Source organism: Trichomycterus rosablanca, chromosome 9 (assembly GCF_030014385.1).
Source record: "Trichomycterus rosablanca isolate fTriRos1 chromosome 9, fTriRos1.hap1, whole genome shotgun sequence".
Classification (NCBI taxonomy): Eukaryota; Metazoa; Chordata; class Actinopteri; order Siluriformes; family Trichomycteridae; genus Trichomycterus; species Trichomycterus rosablanca.
Window position 1 is genome coordinate 32,233,520 of NC_085996.1, and position 18,283 is coordinate 32,251,802.

At 36.8% G+C, this 18,283-nt stretch overlaps 1 protein-coding gene across 2 annotated transcripts; it reads right to left on the reverse strand.

Annotated features, from left to right (window-relative positions):
* Window positions 1-1,720: 1,720 nt before the first annotated feature.
* On the reverse strand, window positions 1,721-17,905 carry gpcpd1 (glycerophosphocholine phosphodiesterase 1). Of its 2 annotated transcripts, XM_063001371.1 has the most exons (21): window positions 17,641-17,905; window positions 17,274-17,339; window positions 16,490-16,583; window positions 16,162-16,252; window positions 15,997-16,081; window positions 13,654-13,735; window positions 12,907-12,942; window positions 12,517-12,640; window positions 12,195-12,417; window positions 11,754-11,916; window positions 10,994-11,123; window positions 9,883-9,937; window positions 9,683-9,775; window positions 9,479-9,556; window positions 9,312-9,351; window positions 9,066-9,124; window positions 8,906-8,971; window positions 7,843-7,979; window positions 7,510-7,645; window positions 6,875-7,035; window positions 1,721-2,713 (listed from the first exon to the last, which is right to left on the reverse strand). In XM_063001371.1, exons 3-21 carry the CDS (start codon window positions 16,536-16,538, stop codon window positions 2,530-2,532), a joined length of 1,992 nt encoding a protein of 663 aa, XP_062857441.1. In that variant the 5' UTR covers window positions 16,539-16,583; window positions 17,274-17,339; window positions 17,641-17,905; the 3' UTR covers window positions 1,721-2,529. The 2 variants fall into 2 exon arrangements, with proteins under 2 accessions (XP_062857441.1, XP_062857442.1); XM_063001372.1 differs by lacking the exons at window positions 17,274-17,339; window positions 17,641-17,905 and adding an exon at window positions 16,921-16,999.
* Between the last annotated feature and the right edge of the window lie 378 nt (window positions 17,906-18,283).

Sequence of the window (18,283 nt, forward strand, 5' to 3'; positions counted from 1 at the left end):
TCTGTAAATACTGTGCACTAAATATTGATACCACCGAGGTTGCCTTGGATATTGTTTTATTTTCTTGCCCTAATCTATGCCTTGACACAATTTGATCATAGTGACTCACAGTACCCTGAACCTTATGGCTTGGTATTCGCCTGATAATGTAGTGCACACTGTGGGCCCTTATAGACCCAGGTTTGTATCTTGAATCAATTCAAACTGCAATTCAAATTTCAACTGTGTTTGAGACACATCTGGTTGTTAAGATACTGGACTAGTAAGATGCTGGTACAATCCACACTACTTTCAAGAGACTACTGAGCAAGGACCTTAACCCTCACTTGCCTGCTCGTTATTCGGTCATGATTGTAAGTCGCTTTGGATAAACGTCTGCAAGATGTCTTAAATATAAATGCAAATGGGATACTCCTGACCATAATTTACAGTGTATACCAGATTAAAGGGGTTCAATGCTTTAGTGAATAAGATGCAATTCTCAAAAACTCTTAAAGAAAAAAAAAAAAGTTTTTACTTTGTTATTATGAATGATTTTTCTTATTTTGTATTTTACTTAATATTTCACTACAAAATACCATGCTTAAGCAATAGAACACGAAAGGGAGTGTGTTATCGCGAATAACATCACGGCTGTGATTTGGTCGTCAGCGGAGTAATACAGTTGTGGTGTGAAAAGGCCGTGCTGTTATCACAAATATCAGCACAGTTAGAACGCTTCTCAACCAATCAGATTGTAAGGTCGGAACTAACTGTTGTATAATATCAGATATATCATAGGTAGAGTTGGAGGAAATACTGAATACACAGTTTAAAATGTCAATTGTTTTTGTAAATACACAAATAATATAATATTCATATATATGTATAATAATGTGTACAATATACTGTATTATAAAAGCTACACATCTGGCAACCCTGTGTGGAGTTCTGTAGGTATTACATTAGATACTAACAGTTGTTTTCCCTTACAATAAGAAGTAAACAGATTACTGCCTTTTTTAATGATATGTTGAACTAAATACAAATAATTTATATCAAACAATTGTGACCAGGATTTTTTATGCATGGTTTCCTGGAAGACACTAAAAACTGTAATGAGGAAGGGAGGGTACAGGGACAATGGGCTAGTTACTATGGATCAAACATGCATGAAAAAAATTATTTCCTGAATGTACTGCTGACATAACACCAGAAGGAAGAAGTTTGTTTTGTGTTCCTCAAGCTCTCAGCAACACAATTGTGGGTGTATCAAGTACGTCCCTAAACACATAAACTGCAGCTTGGGTAGGTGTTCCATTTCCATCAGCATACAAAGACCTACTGAAGTGCTGTACACAAGGGTAAGTTAAAGACAACAAGCTCAGTTTCTAGACTGTACAATCAAATACAGGTGTTAATGTGCTGGTGTTTGGATGCATTGCTGCTTCAGGGCCGGGGCGACTTGCTATAATTGATGGAACCATTAAATTTTGCTCTTTGCCAAAAAATCCGAATGCTAAATGTAATTAGTTTTTAATTTAAATACAATTTTAATTAAACTTATGTGAAATCTTTAAGAGAATTACTATCTTGGATCATGATTAGTTTAAACAATTATGATTATGTGAAGACCCCCCCCCCCCCCCCCCCCCCCCACTAATTTAGAAGTACTTGCCATTGAAGAAGAAATGAGCTTTTCTTTTCCCAAATAACAAAACTAACCACAGTGAGGTCACTTTGATAAAACAGCTTTATTTTACCCGATAATGCCTTGTTGTACTTTTGGTTGTCTGAAGATAATGAACCACTGTCATAAATGATTCCAGTTCTGTAAAGCTAAAGTAAATTTACTTTGCATTATGGGAGAGCTATAAAGATGCCTACCCACCAGAACATTTACAACAGAAAAACAACCATGCAAACATTCAGCTTGTTGATTTAGAGGCAGACATCAATTCCATCAATTCCTTATTTCCAAATAACAACTTCAGTGAAGCTAGATTTACTGTAAATGTGTCATTTTTACTGTCTCACCATTAACATTTGTTTTATTACAGTTCAGAGCCTCACGAACAGCTGTGCTTTCTTCCACACGTGATTGAAGTTGAAATTTTACAAATTGTAAAACTTATTTGATTTTCAGCAGTTATGAACTTTTAATGTGACAATCTGCAAGTCCACAGTAAACTTCATGATGCTTCAATACTAGATCTAGTAAACATCATTAAATATTTCAATTATACAAAGAAACAAGAGAATTAAATAGATAATAACAGTGGCAGCCATAAATGTTGTTGTGGTATTAAACTTAAGAAAGATCACAAGACAATGTTACTAAAACAGTTGAAGCATTGACACAGATTGGCTAAATACAGCAATATGGAAGTTATATGATAAGTTATATTCTCAAGTCTTTTCTTAATAATTTAATCAAACAATGCCCTTTGTAATAGGCCATTAAATCTTCTTTTGGCAAAAACACTGCTTAGATGAAGTCCACCTAGAGAGTGTATGTGTTTGGTTTTTACTCGACTCTGAAAAAATGGCTCAGGATGAACCAAGGCCCGAATCTGATTCACAGTTGCCTGCTTGGCCTTTACCTGAGCAAGGCTTAGCAGAGCAGGGAATACAGGTACAACTCTTCAGCGTCTCCTCTGGAATCACCTCAGTCAGAGACACCTGCTCTTCTACTCTAAAGATGTTGTGCTGCTCAACCTGGTCATCGCAGATTCTACACAAAAGAGAAAACAGTGTGAATATGGTTGTCAGCTGTGCAGAGCAAAATGAAAACATCTTTATTTACTAGGAAGTGTGCTAACAGAAGAAACCATGTTGTTTTCCAAGCAAGCTAATTGGAGAAATCATGGTTGTATAAAAAAGGTTGCAGTGCCTTAATCAGATGTAAACATAACAAAAATTTTTGTATAAATGCAAAATAATGCTTAATTAAAGAAAACAAAACAATGTAAATTACTCAGACATTAATATTTGAAATAATGTGACATTCATTCTGTGAAATTCCAGATTTATTTGAGGATGAACTTTATTTGGCATCTTTTTTTGTTTAGACCAGGCTGGTCAGAGCATTTCTAAGGAGCTAGTCAGTTCACTAGAAAATACACTGTTGAGTAATTCCAATAGTCTGAGGATTTTCAGAACCTGAAATCAATAAATGTCCAACATTATGTAAAAACTCAGTTCTCTAAATGTGCTTTAAAAATTCAACACAGGAGTACAGGATTTCTAAATATCATTTGTGGCAACCATTTTTTTATATCTAGATTTAGCTAATGAGCTTTAAGAGATCTGAATACACTGTAAGTAACAATCATAAATAAGGAATTACAAGTTTATATGTGAAGTATGGAACGCACAAAGCGCAAAAGGATCACACAATAGGCACATATGAATACATCTTCACGAATGCCATTATGTTTGAGCTGCAGGTGAATGAGGTATAACAATAGTAAAAAATAAAGGGAACAAGCAAAATGCAGCTTTCAAATCACAAGATAGGAGTAAGGCTTTGCATAACAGTTTCTGTGTCATGCTAGACTGAAAGCTGAAGCTGCCATTCATTCCCAAATAAATTAGGCAGTCAATATTTAGAGATTAGGTAATGCGTGCACTGGTGAGTAGGTCAAAACCAACTCTTTGTGGTTAAGGGTTAAGAGAAAACTTGTGCATAATGTTGGCCTGAAAAAAACCCCCACATAAACCACAAGCATAGGGTGATGTTATTTAAATGGGTTTGAGTACAAAACTGGTTCCTCTTTGCAGCTAGAACAGCCTCCACTCTTCAGAGGAGGCTTGTTATAACATTTTGAAGTGTGTCCATGCAAAATGATGCAAATAGGCAGTTGAACATGTAACAAAGTCTCAGTTTTGTACTGAACATTATTTTTATTATAGTAAAAATAATAATTTTATTATAGTAAATAAAGTTCAGTAAATTTTAGTACAGTAAAGCCTGAGGATTGACTTTTGTACATTTCAACTGCCTTAGCCATCACTGCCACACAATGCAACATTGCCATAACAGTGCTAGCCACTGAGCAAGTTTGTTCACACAGCAACCAATAATGCAAAAAAAAAAATTAGGAAGTTGGCAGACATTACTGGCATCAAAGGTACCCGAGGCACTGATTTGTGGCTCTGAGTTTTCACAGATTCTGAAAGAAAGAGGAAAGTTAAAACCGCAGACATTTTTAGGTTCGAGAGAAAATGCTGATGCTGAGAGAAAACTGACAACGGTAGGCCAAGTATGTTTCTGTTAATCTGATTACACTGAACAATAAAAATCTTCTACAACATCAAAATCTGGAATTAAGAAATAAATTAATTTAATACTACTACACATAACTAACTACACTGTGATTGACTCTGGAGCTGTTAAATAATAATAAAAACCTTAGTAAAATGATTATGATAGTAAGAAATATTTGATCGAAAATGATTGACTTGTGTGCCAACCACTTCTTTTTACCAGCAGGTTCCCACAGGGATCAGTGTCACATAGGAGAGTCACACACTGCACTCCATTATCCCTCGTCTCTGTGCAGGCACCATCAATCAAATGGCTGCAATTGCGGCAGCAATGATCAATCCCTTTCGGCATCTAGGTGCCCAGCCAGCCGATTACAGAGCTGAGATTCATACTCAAGAGCTTAAGATCTCAGCACTGTTGAGCTAGCTTGTTTTACCACTGCGCCACCCAAGCACTTAAATATGGCCAGTTTGACTACACTCATTAGACTAAGCCACAAGTGTAACAATAGACTTGCACAAGTCTTGCACAAATTTTACAAAGGAAAACTGTAGCATCATTCCATTTGTTGCTATCAGGAAGAAGCCCACATTGTCATTTAATGCTGAGAGAAAATTTGTCCAGATGATCAGATGTAAATTAAGAAACATGGAAAGTAAAACATGTCATAAACTAGAAGATGCTGGAATACAAGTGTCACAATACACAGACAATTGAACCTGACATCACCTTAAGATTAGAAGCTGCCATGGAAAAGCAATTTGGGACTTGTTTTGGTATGGCAGCCGCCAAGCCCAAATGCGTGTTTTATTCATTTTGTCAAGAAAAAACCTGTTGAATAAAATCAATAAATGAAAATAAAGAGTACAATATAAATGTGTGAACCAAATGCCTGGGATGCTAATGTTAGCCTGAATAAAAGCTCTGAAATCCAGTTTAAACAGTTCTAGTCATATGCATGTATTTTCTTTGTTGTATTACGTTAGTTGTTACAGATGTTAATTTTTAAATGTAAGCAAATTACTAATAATCTCTAAATACTTGTCTACATTTGATACAAACCCCTAAATTCTGGAAAAGTTGGGACATTTTGTAAAATGCAAATAAAACCAAAAATGTGTTAATACTCTTAAACTTTGAATTGACAAAAAAAAAACTGATCTCTGAACCTGCAACTGCCGCTACCGTGGGAATTAGAAAGTGTTTGGTTATTATTTTAAGTAGTGTTCACTTTTAGTCTTAGTAACGCCAAGTGTGCGCAGGCCCTAGGTTCGAATCGGGCTTAGGGCAAAACTAAAATAACACAAACAGGGCCGGCGCTATGGGGGAGCTGATTTTCTCACTGCCCCTCCAAGCAAAGCAGCCCAGAACCAAGGCTGTTATAAAAGGAGGATCCACCAAAGGCTCAAACTTGACAAGAAAATATGGGTCATGGCTCACCACTTTGTGCTAAATTATTCATCAGTTTTTAAAAATGTCTTCTTGCAGGATTGCAAATAATTTAGGATTTCCACCAACTACTATACATTATACAAATAAGATTAGAGGAATTTGGAAAAATGGCAGTGACTGGAAACCACTTCTGAATGTGTGTGACCTTTGAGCTCTTAGATGTGACTTGTTAACAAAGTGTCAATATAACAAGAAATACAACCTAAAATGTTCTTTCGCAAAGAGAAAGTCATATATCAGTTCTATGCAGAAATGCCGCCAGTCACAGATGGACCTATAAACAGTGAATATGTGTTTTGTGGTCAGGTGAGTCCACGCATTAGCATGTTTCTTAAAAGAACGAACATTGAGTCTCTGTGCCAAAGATATAAAAGGACCATCAACTCAAAGGATGTAAAAGCCAACATCTGTAACAGTTTGGGGGAGGGGGAGGAAAGTAAAATTAACATGGAGACGTATAAATGGATTTTAGAGAGGCATATGATGCCAGGTATTCCACAGAAGTCCATGATTATTTCTGCAAAACAATACCGGGTCTCATTCTGTACACTTTCTGTGCCAGTCCCAATCCCAAGAATGATGTCCCCATCATAGCATGTTCTCTGTTGCGTAATTGCAAAACAACAAGTACAGCATTGACCTTTACCGTGAATGACACAACTGCTGTTAGGAACATGGACGAACACTCAGAGACACAGCAGCAAAAATAATGTACTTGCTTCAGCAGTATTTCAACCACACATAACAGGCTTTATCAACAATGTTCTGCAACAGTCACCAGTGGTAAATCCATCAAAAGCAGGACCATTAACTTGTTGGATATCATTCCATGTACATTGATACAAAACTGGTTCCTCTTTGCAGCTAGAACAGCCTCCACTCTTCAGAGGAGGCTTGTTATAACATTTTGAAGTGTGTCCATTCAGTTAAAAAACATTTGTGAGGTCAGACACTGAAGTCAGCAAGAAGGCCAGGCTCGCAATTGATGTTTCAATTCATCTTTAACACGTAAACCTTATCATGAACACTTGTACTGCAATAACACTAAAATACAACTAAAGAGAAGACACTGGATGTAGTTTTCCCCTACAATGAGTTTAACATACTTAAAAGTTAACTTTTGTGACTGAACATGGAATAATGGGCTTTGCATAAAATGGAGTGAAAGATTACCTGTCATAAATGAGGCCATCAATGCCCTTTTGCCTGAGCTTGCTTCTGTTGTCATGGTCATTGTTGTCCTCTCCCCAGGAGAAGACTACCAGGCCTTTAGCCTGTGCCTCCGTAATGCAGTCCAAATTACGCAGCAGATCCTCAGTGTGTGCACTGATACCCTGTGAATGAGAATAAAGTCAAGTTCCTTTTTTATTCTGCATGTATATGCTTAGAAATCTTAAAATTAAAGAACTGATGCATTCATTTACTAGTTTTAGACAGGTAAAAATATAACCCCTCCTTATTTTATCCAGGCTTGGGACTGGCACAGAAATCACACTGACAATTGCTCCTTTCAATATCTAGGCTGTTCAGCCATTCATCCTTTCCTCAGACATAGCCAAATGTGTATGTATATATATGCTCGACCGGCTAATTGCACCATTGAGATTCAAACTCCAGAGCTAAGCCCTAGCGGGCTAGCGAAATTTATCTTTGTGACACCAGCACTAGTCTAGAACTAGTCAAGAGTAAAACTGCAGAAACTTAATAATGACAATTAAATTGACTAAGTTTAGAAGCCTAAGTAAATTTACTTGATTTCTAAGTACATTTACTTGAATAACTGTACAATTTATGTGAAATAGGCTCACCAGAACATCTTCACTCTGAGCAAAGCTCATAGCAATCGGAGTTGTCTGACACCGGATATCCATCAGCTGAGGGTAGACATCTGACACACCCTGAGTCAAGAACAGGATGGGATATTTGTTTTGCTTCCGTCGCACCCTTAAATATAATGCACAGAAAAGTAGTTGTGAAACATTTTAAAAAGACCACATTCAAAACCCTAATGATAGCACCAAAGCAGAGATATTTATCTGTAACAAACAAGACCAGCAAGTTTTTGAAAACATGAGGAAATTGTTATGTAACACAGAGGCTCCTAAAAATGCAAAATATGGTGAGTAATACAATGTTCTTACATTGCACACACATCAGGGTCAAAACAAGAGAAGACAATCCTTCTCTTTCCAGCATTCTGTAGAACACAAGTGAGGATGATATCCAGGAACTGGTTCATGTTGAAATAGGTGGACAAGTTTGCATCCCAAGACCCATCCTAGAAGTTACAAAATTAAAATAAATGCAGTGCAAAAAAAAAAAAAAAAAAATGCAGTGTTTCTTACAGGTACTTTAATTTCATTGTAGACAATATGAAACCAAGATAATTCATGTTTTGTCATTTGTTTATAGACCTCCATTACTGCTTTTTAGGCATGCAACACATTCCGTAAAAGCTGGGACGAGGCAATTTAGGGCTAGTAATAAAACTAAACAATGATGTGATTAAACAGGTGATTATAATCATGATTTGGTACAAAATGTTGGTATTGACGAAGGGCTGAGTCTTTGAGAAGCAAAGATGGGCAGAGGACCTTCAATTTGTCAACAAATGCATGAAAAACGCATTTATTTATCCTCAATAAAAGATTAGAAGGGATTTGCACATCCTCCCTCTACAGCTATACTCATGTGATCTACAATCCCTCAGATGGCACTGCATCAAGAACCATCATTCATCATTAGCTGATATAATCACATGGGAAAGGGATTACTTTGGCAAACTTCATCAAGGACTACAATATGGATTCACAAGGTCACTGAAAACTTTAAAGAAGCCTTGTCCTAACCATGTCCATTCAGGCATGTCCATACAAGACAATGCAAAAGCTGCACATATTACAAAAGCAGAGCTGAAAAAGAAGAAAGTACGGGTACAGGACCGGCATGCCCTGCCAGAGAGTGTAGAATTTATGAACAAAAGCGCATGCCAAATGGCAACTCCATACTAATGCACACCTGAAACACTTCTTTTAACAAGTCTTTTAAACTGTTGTAAAAAAACAATGTATTAGTGTATTGTGTGATGTAGTGTAATGTGTACAAAGTGGTAAATGCTTTATCATACCATTCCAACTTTTATCTGATTTGGATTATTGATTATATACTAAACAACATGGCAATAAGTAACATTATAATGCTGACCTTCATCTGCGAGATCCACTTCAGTTCTATATTAAATCCCACATGAACCGGAACAGCCTGGAATATCTAGAGTAAAACATTACATTCAGTCAGAGTTTAAATCTACCAAAAGCATTTCCTCAGCAGTACCTCTGCTTACAAAAAATATCATTTACACTACCTGAGAAAGTGATGGAAATGGCTGATGTTCATCTACATACTCCTCCTCATCTTGCAAGTCTAAATAGTAAAGAACAACATGCTAAGTAAAAGCCTATTTTGCTTCCATAACAGCCTCAAAATTCCATGTAATGGCCCATAAGTTTCGTAAACATTATACATTCATACACATTTGATATCAGTAAATCCCAGTTTGAAACTATTAGTGCATTTTTTATACCTGCAGGTTTTAATCACAAAGGCTTACCTTTGTGATCATGGACTTTCATAGCTGTAGAGTGGGCAAGCTGAAGAAAGTTTAACAAAGTTAATGACATCTGAGTAATTATTAAAACATGTCAAAAGTGTATCCTCAACAACAAATATGATTTTAACAGAATAATATGGATAATAGGCTGTAGAGAAAATACATACTTTCAGAAGCTGAAGTTGATCAAAGGTCAAATCCTTTACAGGAACTTCAAATAGCACCATTGCATTCTTGTCATTTTTCTGAAAGCATAAGGGAACTTTAAGTGACTATTACGGTTGAAAGTAATTTTATTAGTGATATAATATATAATATAAAATGGTGATTAGATAAGGGATACTAATGTTCAATCAGGGCAAGTCAGTCACCTTCTTCGTGGAAATACAGCATGTAAGGTCATGGTAGACTATTGGAATCAGGTCCTTGGACAGGTGAACATCAAACTCCACATATGCAGCTCCCTGTTATCAGAAACATTGGCTGGTTGTAAATGGCTCATCAAAGTTCAAGGCAAGGTAAATAAAATGAATATAAACCTTAGTCAAGAAACTTGGTAATTTCCCCTTACATGACTAGCGGCACTTAAAAATGAGGCAATTGTGTTTTCCCTGATCTTGTGATGCCTGCAACACAAAATATTTTTTTTTCAAGCACTTGTTTTGTTTAACTTCTTTGTATAAGAGCTGAAAAGTTGTTGGAATAGTGGCAACTACTCATCGTCTGCATGGACAGCTCCAAACAAGAGAATCAAGTGAAAAAAAAAACACTTTTAAATACAAATTAAGCAACTTTAATTAAAAGTCTTCATGTTCTTTTGGCTGCTCCTGTTAAGGGTCACCACCACGAATCATTCATCTCCAGCTTGTCCTGTCCTAAACATCCTCATCTGTCACACCAAGCATGTCTTCCCTCACTGCACCCATAAACCTTCTTTTTATCCTCCCTCTCCTCCTCATGCCTGGTGGCTCCAACCTCGGCACCCTCCTCCTCTTTTCTGCACATGCCCAAACCAGTCAGCCATCAATTGCATTAAAATTAAGACTTCTGTGGTGTTACGGCAAGGCCACCAGTTCTTCCACAATTATTGTCATGGTTAATGTGGTTCTTATTTCATGAGGTGATATGAACCCCCTTGCTCATAAAATACTTCAAATTATTTTTTTTTATATAATTTTAAATATTTCATATTACACCTTTACAGTGTGTTCATGTATACAAAGAAAGAAACAATGCATTTAACAGACTATTGCAGATGAACATGGAATTATAATATAATATGAAAAAGCAATTTAATTAATCCCTATTGGACGACAATCCAATGCAAGGCCTTGGCCACCACAAACTCCCCAAGCCTCTGACATACCCAGTCACATCAGTATGTAGAAGCCCTATCAGCCGGTAACACCACTGGGCATTTAAGCCCAGGACCCCAGCAGAAGTAGGATAGCATAATTCTGAGCTGTGCTACTGGAGCACCCCATTTAACTTAATACTTAAATTGATTTATTCTTTACTATACATTACATTGCTTTTTTATGGTACTCAAAATTATAGATTAAAAGTTTTCCAATTCATATAGGGTAAAGTGCAAAACACCAAAAAAAAAAATACAAAACATGGCAAAGACCAGGGCTTGGTAATAATTACTGTGAACATAGATTTTTATACTGAACACTTACTTGGCAGCATGTGTGCTTCCTGCTCCTCTGTGGCCCACATCCAGAGCAGTCCTCTTTCGCCAGTATTTAGTAAAGCACTGGCTCATGTCACACTGAAAGTCCTTGATGGGCCGAATAACCAGGTAGTCCACTAAAATACCACACCACCACATCCAGCATTACAATCTTTTAATGATGACTAAACGTAAACCCTAAGATTCTGTTTATCTGATTTGGTGACACAGTTTTGTATTGCTCATGCCTCTGTATTTATGTACCAAGCCCTTAACATGTTGACATAAGGAAATGCACTCGAAGGACAAAGCCACAGTACAATTCACATATGGACATGTTACCACAATCAAGAAAACAATGCTTTAAAAACAAATGAGTGACCTTGAAAAGGAGTTCAGTGTTCCTTAGAGATCATTTATCAAGGGCATAGCTTTTTGTTGTCCATGGTATAAACAACTTGGTTTACAAAGACATTGCTGGGATGTGGCTAAATTGCTTATGCCTCAAACCACATGCACCATGTCACTGGCCCTAACATTTTTCCTTTAAAAGTTTATCTCTGCTAAGCTGTGTAACACTAACAGTGCATGTAACTAGGTAATGCATTGTTCTCTTTTGTGAAAATGTCCATGTGAAAGCCACCAAAATGCAAAACTGTAAAATGAATCTGGCTGGGTGACATAATGGGTGGTTGAAATACTGGATAAAATTCTGCATAGTCCTATTGTGCGAAGGAGTAAGAAAGGGTACAGGAGTAAGGGGGTACCTCTGACTTTGCCGATTGTCTGCCTGGAATTTCTACTCATGATGGGAAGGGTAACCACTCCACTGTCTTTACCACTTTCCAAAAAAGAGGACGATAAGAGGCAGGCGGTGCCAACATGGCCTGGATGCACGTCACTTTGAACAACCTTTTCACTCAGGTCCTCCTACAGGGCAAACATGAGCAAGCATGAGTCACGTAAGAGCTACACCCACTGCCTGATTTAAATCAGAATCTTATGTGCCTCACTGAGCAGCATGTTTGTAAATTCTAAAAGTAAAAGGCGAAACATTAAATCTCCCATAACATTATCTATTAAGCAATGGTATAACATGGAATTCTAATATAACTGATTTTATGAAATTGTCATTACTTCCTTATTGTGTGATTGCAATCTTTCCCGTTTTAGATTTATGATCTTGATGTGAAGGTAAATGAACAAACCTCAAAGAATTCAAATATGAGCTCCAGATTATCAGGGTCCATAGTGTGAATACTGTACTCAGTCCACCGTGCTGGTTCAAGGGCATAGCCACACTCTGGCTGGGAGTGACGAGACTTATAGCCACTATCGCTAATCATACTGATCTCCAGTGTGGTGGTCATTTTGTGCCAGGATGAAGGACTCTCATCTTCCTCTTCAATGCCTTCCAGCATCAGCCTGAGTCTAGAACAAAAAAGTAAATAAAAGCATTATAAATTAGAATTCTACTCAAAGACAACATTTAGAAAATGTATTCTCCAACTGCCCTCTTTGAGACTGTACCTAAAGCGGGATTTCTTGAATTTCATCTTGGTTATGGACACTGGTGGCTTAACAGAGTAATGGAGTCTAAGCCGGATTTCTGTCTGACATGTCAACCAGCCAGAATCCAAGTTTTCAACACCATCTGCAAAAAAAAAAAAATACACTTAACATTATTTTTGATATTTTTAAAGTTAAATGTGGATACCCCTCACTGTTACTGAGTTCAGGTGTTTCAACCAGGTGTATAAAATCAATTATATTATATAATTATATAATTAAATATTAATGGCCATGTTTTTGAAATACAATGTCCAACAAGCTCATTGGGTTAACACACACTAAGAGCACATATATTTATACACACACACACACGATAGAGAGAGTATAGTACAGTACAGGATGACTTACTGTGGAAGCCAAAATGACCATCGTCAATTTCACAGTCTGTAAGACAAAACTAGTGTTACCATCATCATTCATCTATCTAAACTGCACATCTACAAAAGAGGAGTAACCAGGGCAGAGCAATACTAAATTAGGAATATTTTTAATTTAAAGCACTGTGTGATAACATAAAATGGAACTATATTTTTTTAACCCAATAAAGACAATACATTTGAAATGCTACACACTGGCTATGCAAACTTGTAGATGTAAACCTTAAAATAAGCATTACTAACTTATTATAAACGAATTTATTATGTGCTGTAATTATACTGTGTATACATAGCATTACATATACAACCATATATATCATTGTGCAAAGAATTATTCTAAATATGCATTAAAAAACAATGTAATGCTTTTTCACTCATTGCATAATAAGAAGATTAGAAGATTATTAAATTACAAAAAATATAAAGAATAGCACAAGCAACAACATTCTAATATGTCTAATAAAAAATACACAATACAAAAGTAAACAGTAAGCTCTGGCAGTAAATTAGTACCTCCACAAACATTACTACATAGTGTTTAATTGTGGAGATGGCTATGATGGGATCAGCTGACCCAAAGTCACTAAAACAGTGTAAATGGCATGATTGGAAAAGATCTAGTGAAGTGTGGGTAAGTTGGGTTAAGAAAAATAAAGAACCTGTAGGGTAATTAAACAGTAATAACAACCAAGCTGTGCGCAATTCTGAATTCATATACCTGAGGGACTCGATCTCAATGATCGAGGCAGCTGATGGGTCTCCCATTTGTTGACTATGACTTGACCTGGACCATCTGCGCTCTGAAATTTCAGTGTTTAGAATGGTGTTAGGATTGTTGGGGAAACAAATTACAAGTCAAACCCACTTTGGTGTCAACCAAAGTCAAGTCACACCCAGAAACAAGTAACTTGAGCTGGGACATTCACCACTTTTCCAGCCAGCCAGTCACAGTTGGTTGACATCTGAAAAGTGGATTTGTTAGTCAAGGGAAATACATTTAGCATCACAAGTCTTAAAACTTTTAAATGAGTTAAAGTTTGAAAACTAATATACTTACCATTGACTTTTGACTATTATATCTTCAATTAGACTGCAAGAGTGAGATGACTCTACAAAATAATACTAATATTCAACAAAAGTAATTTCTTAGCAGCTTTTTTAAAGCCTGGATTAGTCAATACTCCAGTCTTGACAACTGTAGTGAGTGGAAATAAAATCTATGTATCTTCAGCATTACACTTATATTTTTATATTTGCATCAAAATCACATCCTTTAAAGCCATGCTTCATTTTTATCCATGTTTGTCAATAAAAATGAAATGCACATCAATGATTTATGAATTTTTATTGCGTCTGAAAATCCATCAACAAGCCCACAATAAGGGTTTCTTGAAAATATTTGAGCACTGTTGTATTCTCTAGGCATTTGTTGAAACATGTTGTCTAGCTGTCCTTAATAAACATTAACTATCATCAAGGCACATCTGACTGCACTTAGCTACACAAATATGCATTACTTATTAAGGCTACAGTAATTTAAACAATGATCAGCTCTCCAAAAGCCAGTGTCCTAAGGAATATCCTGACATCATGCCTTCCACTGAAGATTTTAAGTAACTGCTAAATTGTAATTTATGATAGGTCTCAGAGATTATAAAACAGTAATCATTTATCAAAATATTTACTATATGACTAACCAGGCAGTACATATCTACAAGCAATGCTTATCAGTTCCATTTACAGTGAAATGGGACAAGACAAGATTAGTAGTTTCTTCAAGAAATAATAAATGTCTTTGAACTTCAGATAGAACTATTAATATACACTATTATAGCTACAGTTCCAGTCACATTTTAGTTTGAAGGAGTGCTAGTAAAATACAATCGATCAGCAGCAACATGTTTCAACGTGTAGTTAACAACAGTAATCAGAGGGGCATTTTGGGCGGTGGGCTATGACAAGCTTGACAAGCCAGTGGCAGGTCAAAAAATGTGGCTGGGAACTGCAATGCTCCTCAGCCAGCATCTCTAAGAGGTTGTGCAATTGGCATGGAATTGCAAGAGAAAAAATAAGGAAAATGCACCAAATTAGATGAATTAGGAATGACATCTCAAAGAATGATGAGCTTGTGTGGTGTAATGGTAAGAGCCTCATTGATGTTTACAACAGTGCCCTAGTTCCAGGGGGGTTTGAATCCTGGGCTGGGCTCACAAATACAGAGGGTGCATGCTTCAGGAAGGGCATCCAGCGTAAAAACTAGAGATGTACCGATCAGGGTTTTTGGCACCGATTTCGATCTCCGATCTCCTTTCAGGGCGATCGGCCGATAGCCGATTCCGATCTGGTGTTTATTTATTAAATAAACACCAGATACTTCAGAACAGTTTGTGTGACTCTTTTACATTAAAAAGCTTAATTTAAAAGCTTAATTAAACTGCTATTACCACAGATCTGTAACCGAGTCAGACTCGTTCCGTCTAAAAGTTTTCTGATGATCCTAAAAGTTCAGCAGATGATCCTGAACTAACGAATTTGGTAATGAATAAACTTTTGCCTCTGATTGGCTCTGTAACGTTTTCTGTTCTCATCTACATCACAAGTAAGAACCGCTTACTATTTACCAAAGTGAACCAGGAGTTTATATAACGTGCTGATAGAATCGACTCAGATGTGACCGGGTTGAATTATCTTTTTAAAGTAAATATTTCAATCAGCAAAATTGCATCATATGTATGATGCACAACGTTAATGATGTTATTTTAGGTCATGAAGAGCTTTCACGATGGTTTCTGTGTGATTGTTGACGAATTTTGATGTGATGGTTGGTGCTTCGTAGCTCAAAGTCTGGATCAATCCACTGAGCTGTTAACTTAACGTGATCTTTTATATATCACACGATCGGATCGGCTACATTTAGGAAATATCGTCCGATTGCCGATAGCATATTTTGATTAAAAATTCATAGCCGATCGATCGTCCCATCTCTAGTAAAAACTAAGCCAAATGAAACATATTATAGCTTTTAAAACTATAAAACATTATAAAAATATATATTTTTTACCTTTGACTCCAGAAAGTATCCCTTAAAATATCGATAGTTGATCTGTACTCCCCTTGGCACTGTGATTGTCTTTGTCCATACAGAGCTTGAATAAAAACACATGCTAACATTAACTGTAGTTTTTATAATTTAGGTAAATTGTATGACATTTAAGTGCACACTTACTTATCTTTTTCTGTTGGTTCTAGGGGCACTGCTTTCTGGTGACACCAGCTGCCAAGTGTCTCACAGCTACCAACTGCTGCTATTACTTCACCTGATATAAAAAAACAGAAACCTTAATTAACACACTGAAAATGGAAAAATTGGAAAATACAGCACTTGCTTCATCTTAGCTTACACTGTAATATGTATGTACTAAGTCGACTTGCACCTGTGTTTCTTGTATAGTTTGATTACATATGTTGCATTCCAAGTAATTTACTGATTTACAAGAATGTACAAGATCTAGACTTATTATTTCTTTGAAATTGAATGAAAGCATTGTAGTTACCAAAGGATGTTGTTCCTCTAACAGTAAGTGTCACTTGACTACAGTCCATGGTTGCACCAAGATACACCAAGATACGACTGAAGGAAGGGAGCACCTGAAAATCACATTAACAGACCAAGGAATTGAATGTAAAACAGGTAAACGTAACAAGTCACATTTCAATTGTCACTTATTCCAAATGACAATTAACCAGGTTTTGAAATAAACAGGTACAGCATATGACTAAAATAATGTGGACATATATATATATATATATATACTTTATTTATTTATTTAATATTTTTATGCATTTTCTCCCCTTTTTTCTCCCTTTTTAGCGCGTCATGCTTCCTCTCCACCAATGCCGATCCCTGCTCTGATTGAGGAGAACGAAGCTAACCCACGCCCTTTCCGACACGTGGGCAGCATGCCGTATGCATCTTATCACCTACACTTTTGACGAGTGCAGTGCAGCTCAGCACTGTGTATGGAGAGACACACCCCGAGAGCACTTCTTCTACTCATCTCTGTGCAGGCACCATCAATCAGCCAGCAGAGGTCGTAATTGCACCAGTCATGAGAGAGAGACCTAACAACACCTAAACCCAGTAATATATAAAAACTTGGTTTTATGTCAATAAATCATATTAAACAAGACTTTTCTTTAAATAAATGTAATACTGGATTTGAGGTGTAAAAGTGTAATTTTAATGTGATGACAATTCCTGTTGTAAACTGTGTATGTATTATGTGTTATTACTGGAGAGAACATTCTAAGGAACATTAAATATAAAACTAACTTTACCTCAGTAAAAATGCCACAAACACTGCAGAACTCAACACACTTGCTGTCCCAAATTGCTACATGCTCCTGTAAATCAGCAATAATGTTAATAATTACAAATGTAACATTAAATGGCTGACAATAATTAAAAGTAAATAAATCACGGTTTGGTTTAATTGCAAGGACAAACGAGAACATCAAAACATTGTGTTGCCAGTGTTAGTCAATCAGCTTTTGAACCGGTCCCAGCCGGTTTACGTCTGCTAATAGCAACACGGCTAACAAATATTACTTACGCTAGCAACACAAATTGAAAAAAAAAGGATTTACTAACAAAACACCTCGAATTATTATTATTATTATTATTTTATTAATTAACACGTCTTACCTGGGTTAAAAAAATAAAAATATAGCCAAACTAGTGCACCCGGCTTTAACGGAATGCTAGCTACGCGATGGACGTGCCCATGTTTTTGAGCGCTTTTGAGATGCAGCGTGCCCGTCTACAGATAAACCACGCCCCAGTGCGCGAGCTGCCCATCTACTACAGTGTAATGTACCACATACACACGTTTGCACACCGCATAAATACTGTAATAAAATGTTTAACAATTCATAATTTAGGTGAACATGGTGGTAAGAAAGAACTGAAAGAGGGTGTCAGGTTTGTAAACAGAAGCTAGTGCCTCCCACTCACGTCACAACAGACTATGCGCTGTAGGTCAGTTTGGTGCAAGGGTAATGCCTATCATGTGCTACCCAGTGGCCCCTGGCGGTACTACATGAATCCTTTACTGTTCGTTTTATTCCAATCAGGTTCGAGGTTGGACCGATGCTGCTCAGAGACTGCTTCTAAAGGAGAAGAGAGTCGAACCCAAGCCCTTTGGTCCACTGTTGCTGTGCGGCACCCACACCACCCTGCCCACCTTTAATATTGTATTTTCTTATTGAAATAAAGCAGATACGTCAATGTTTCCAGTGACTATGCATGCCAAATACCAAACGTTACAGCTGGCCCAATGCATGCAGGC

Bases quoted from the DNA above. Each gene is read 5' to 3' on its own strand.
- gpcpd1 (XM_063001371.1), bottom strand. From the start codon at position 16,538: ATGGACTGTAGTCAAGTGACACTTACTGTTAGAGGAACAACATCCTTT. The intron at 9,557-9,682 runs GTGACTGACTTG...TTATGCTTTCAG, and splicing joins GCTGTATTTCCACGAAGAAG to AAAAATGACAAGAATGCAAT. The intron at 7,980-8,905 runs GTCAGCATTATA...TGTAACTTCTAG, and splicing joins AGTGGATCTCGCAGATGAAG to GATGGGTCTTGGGATGCAAA.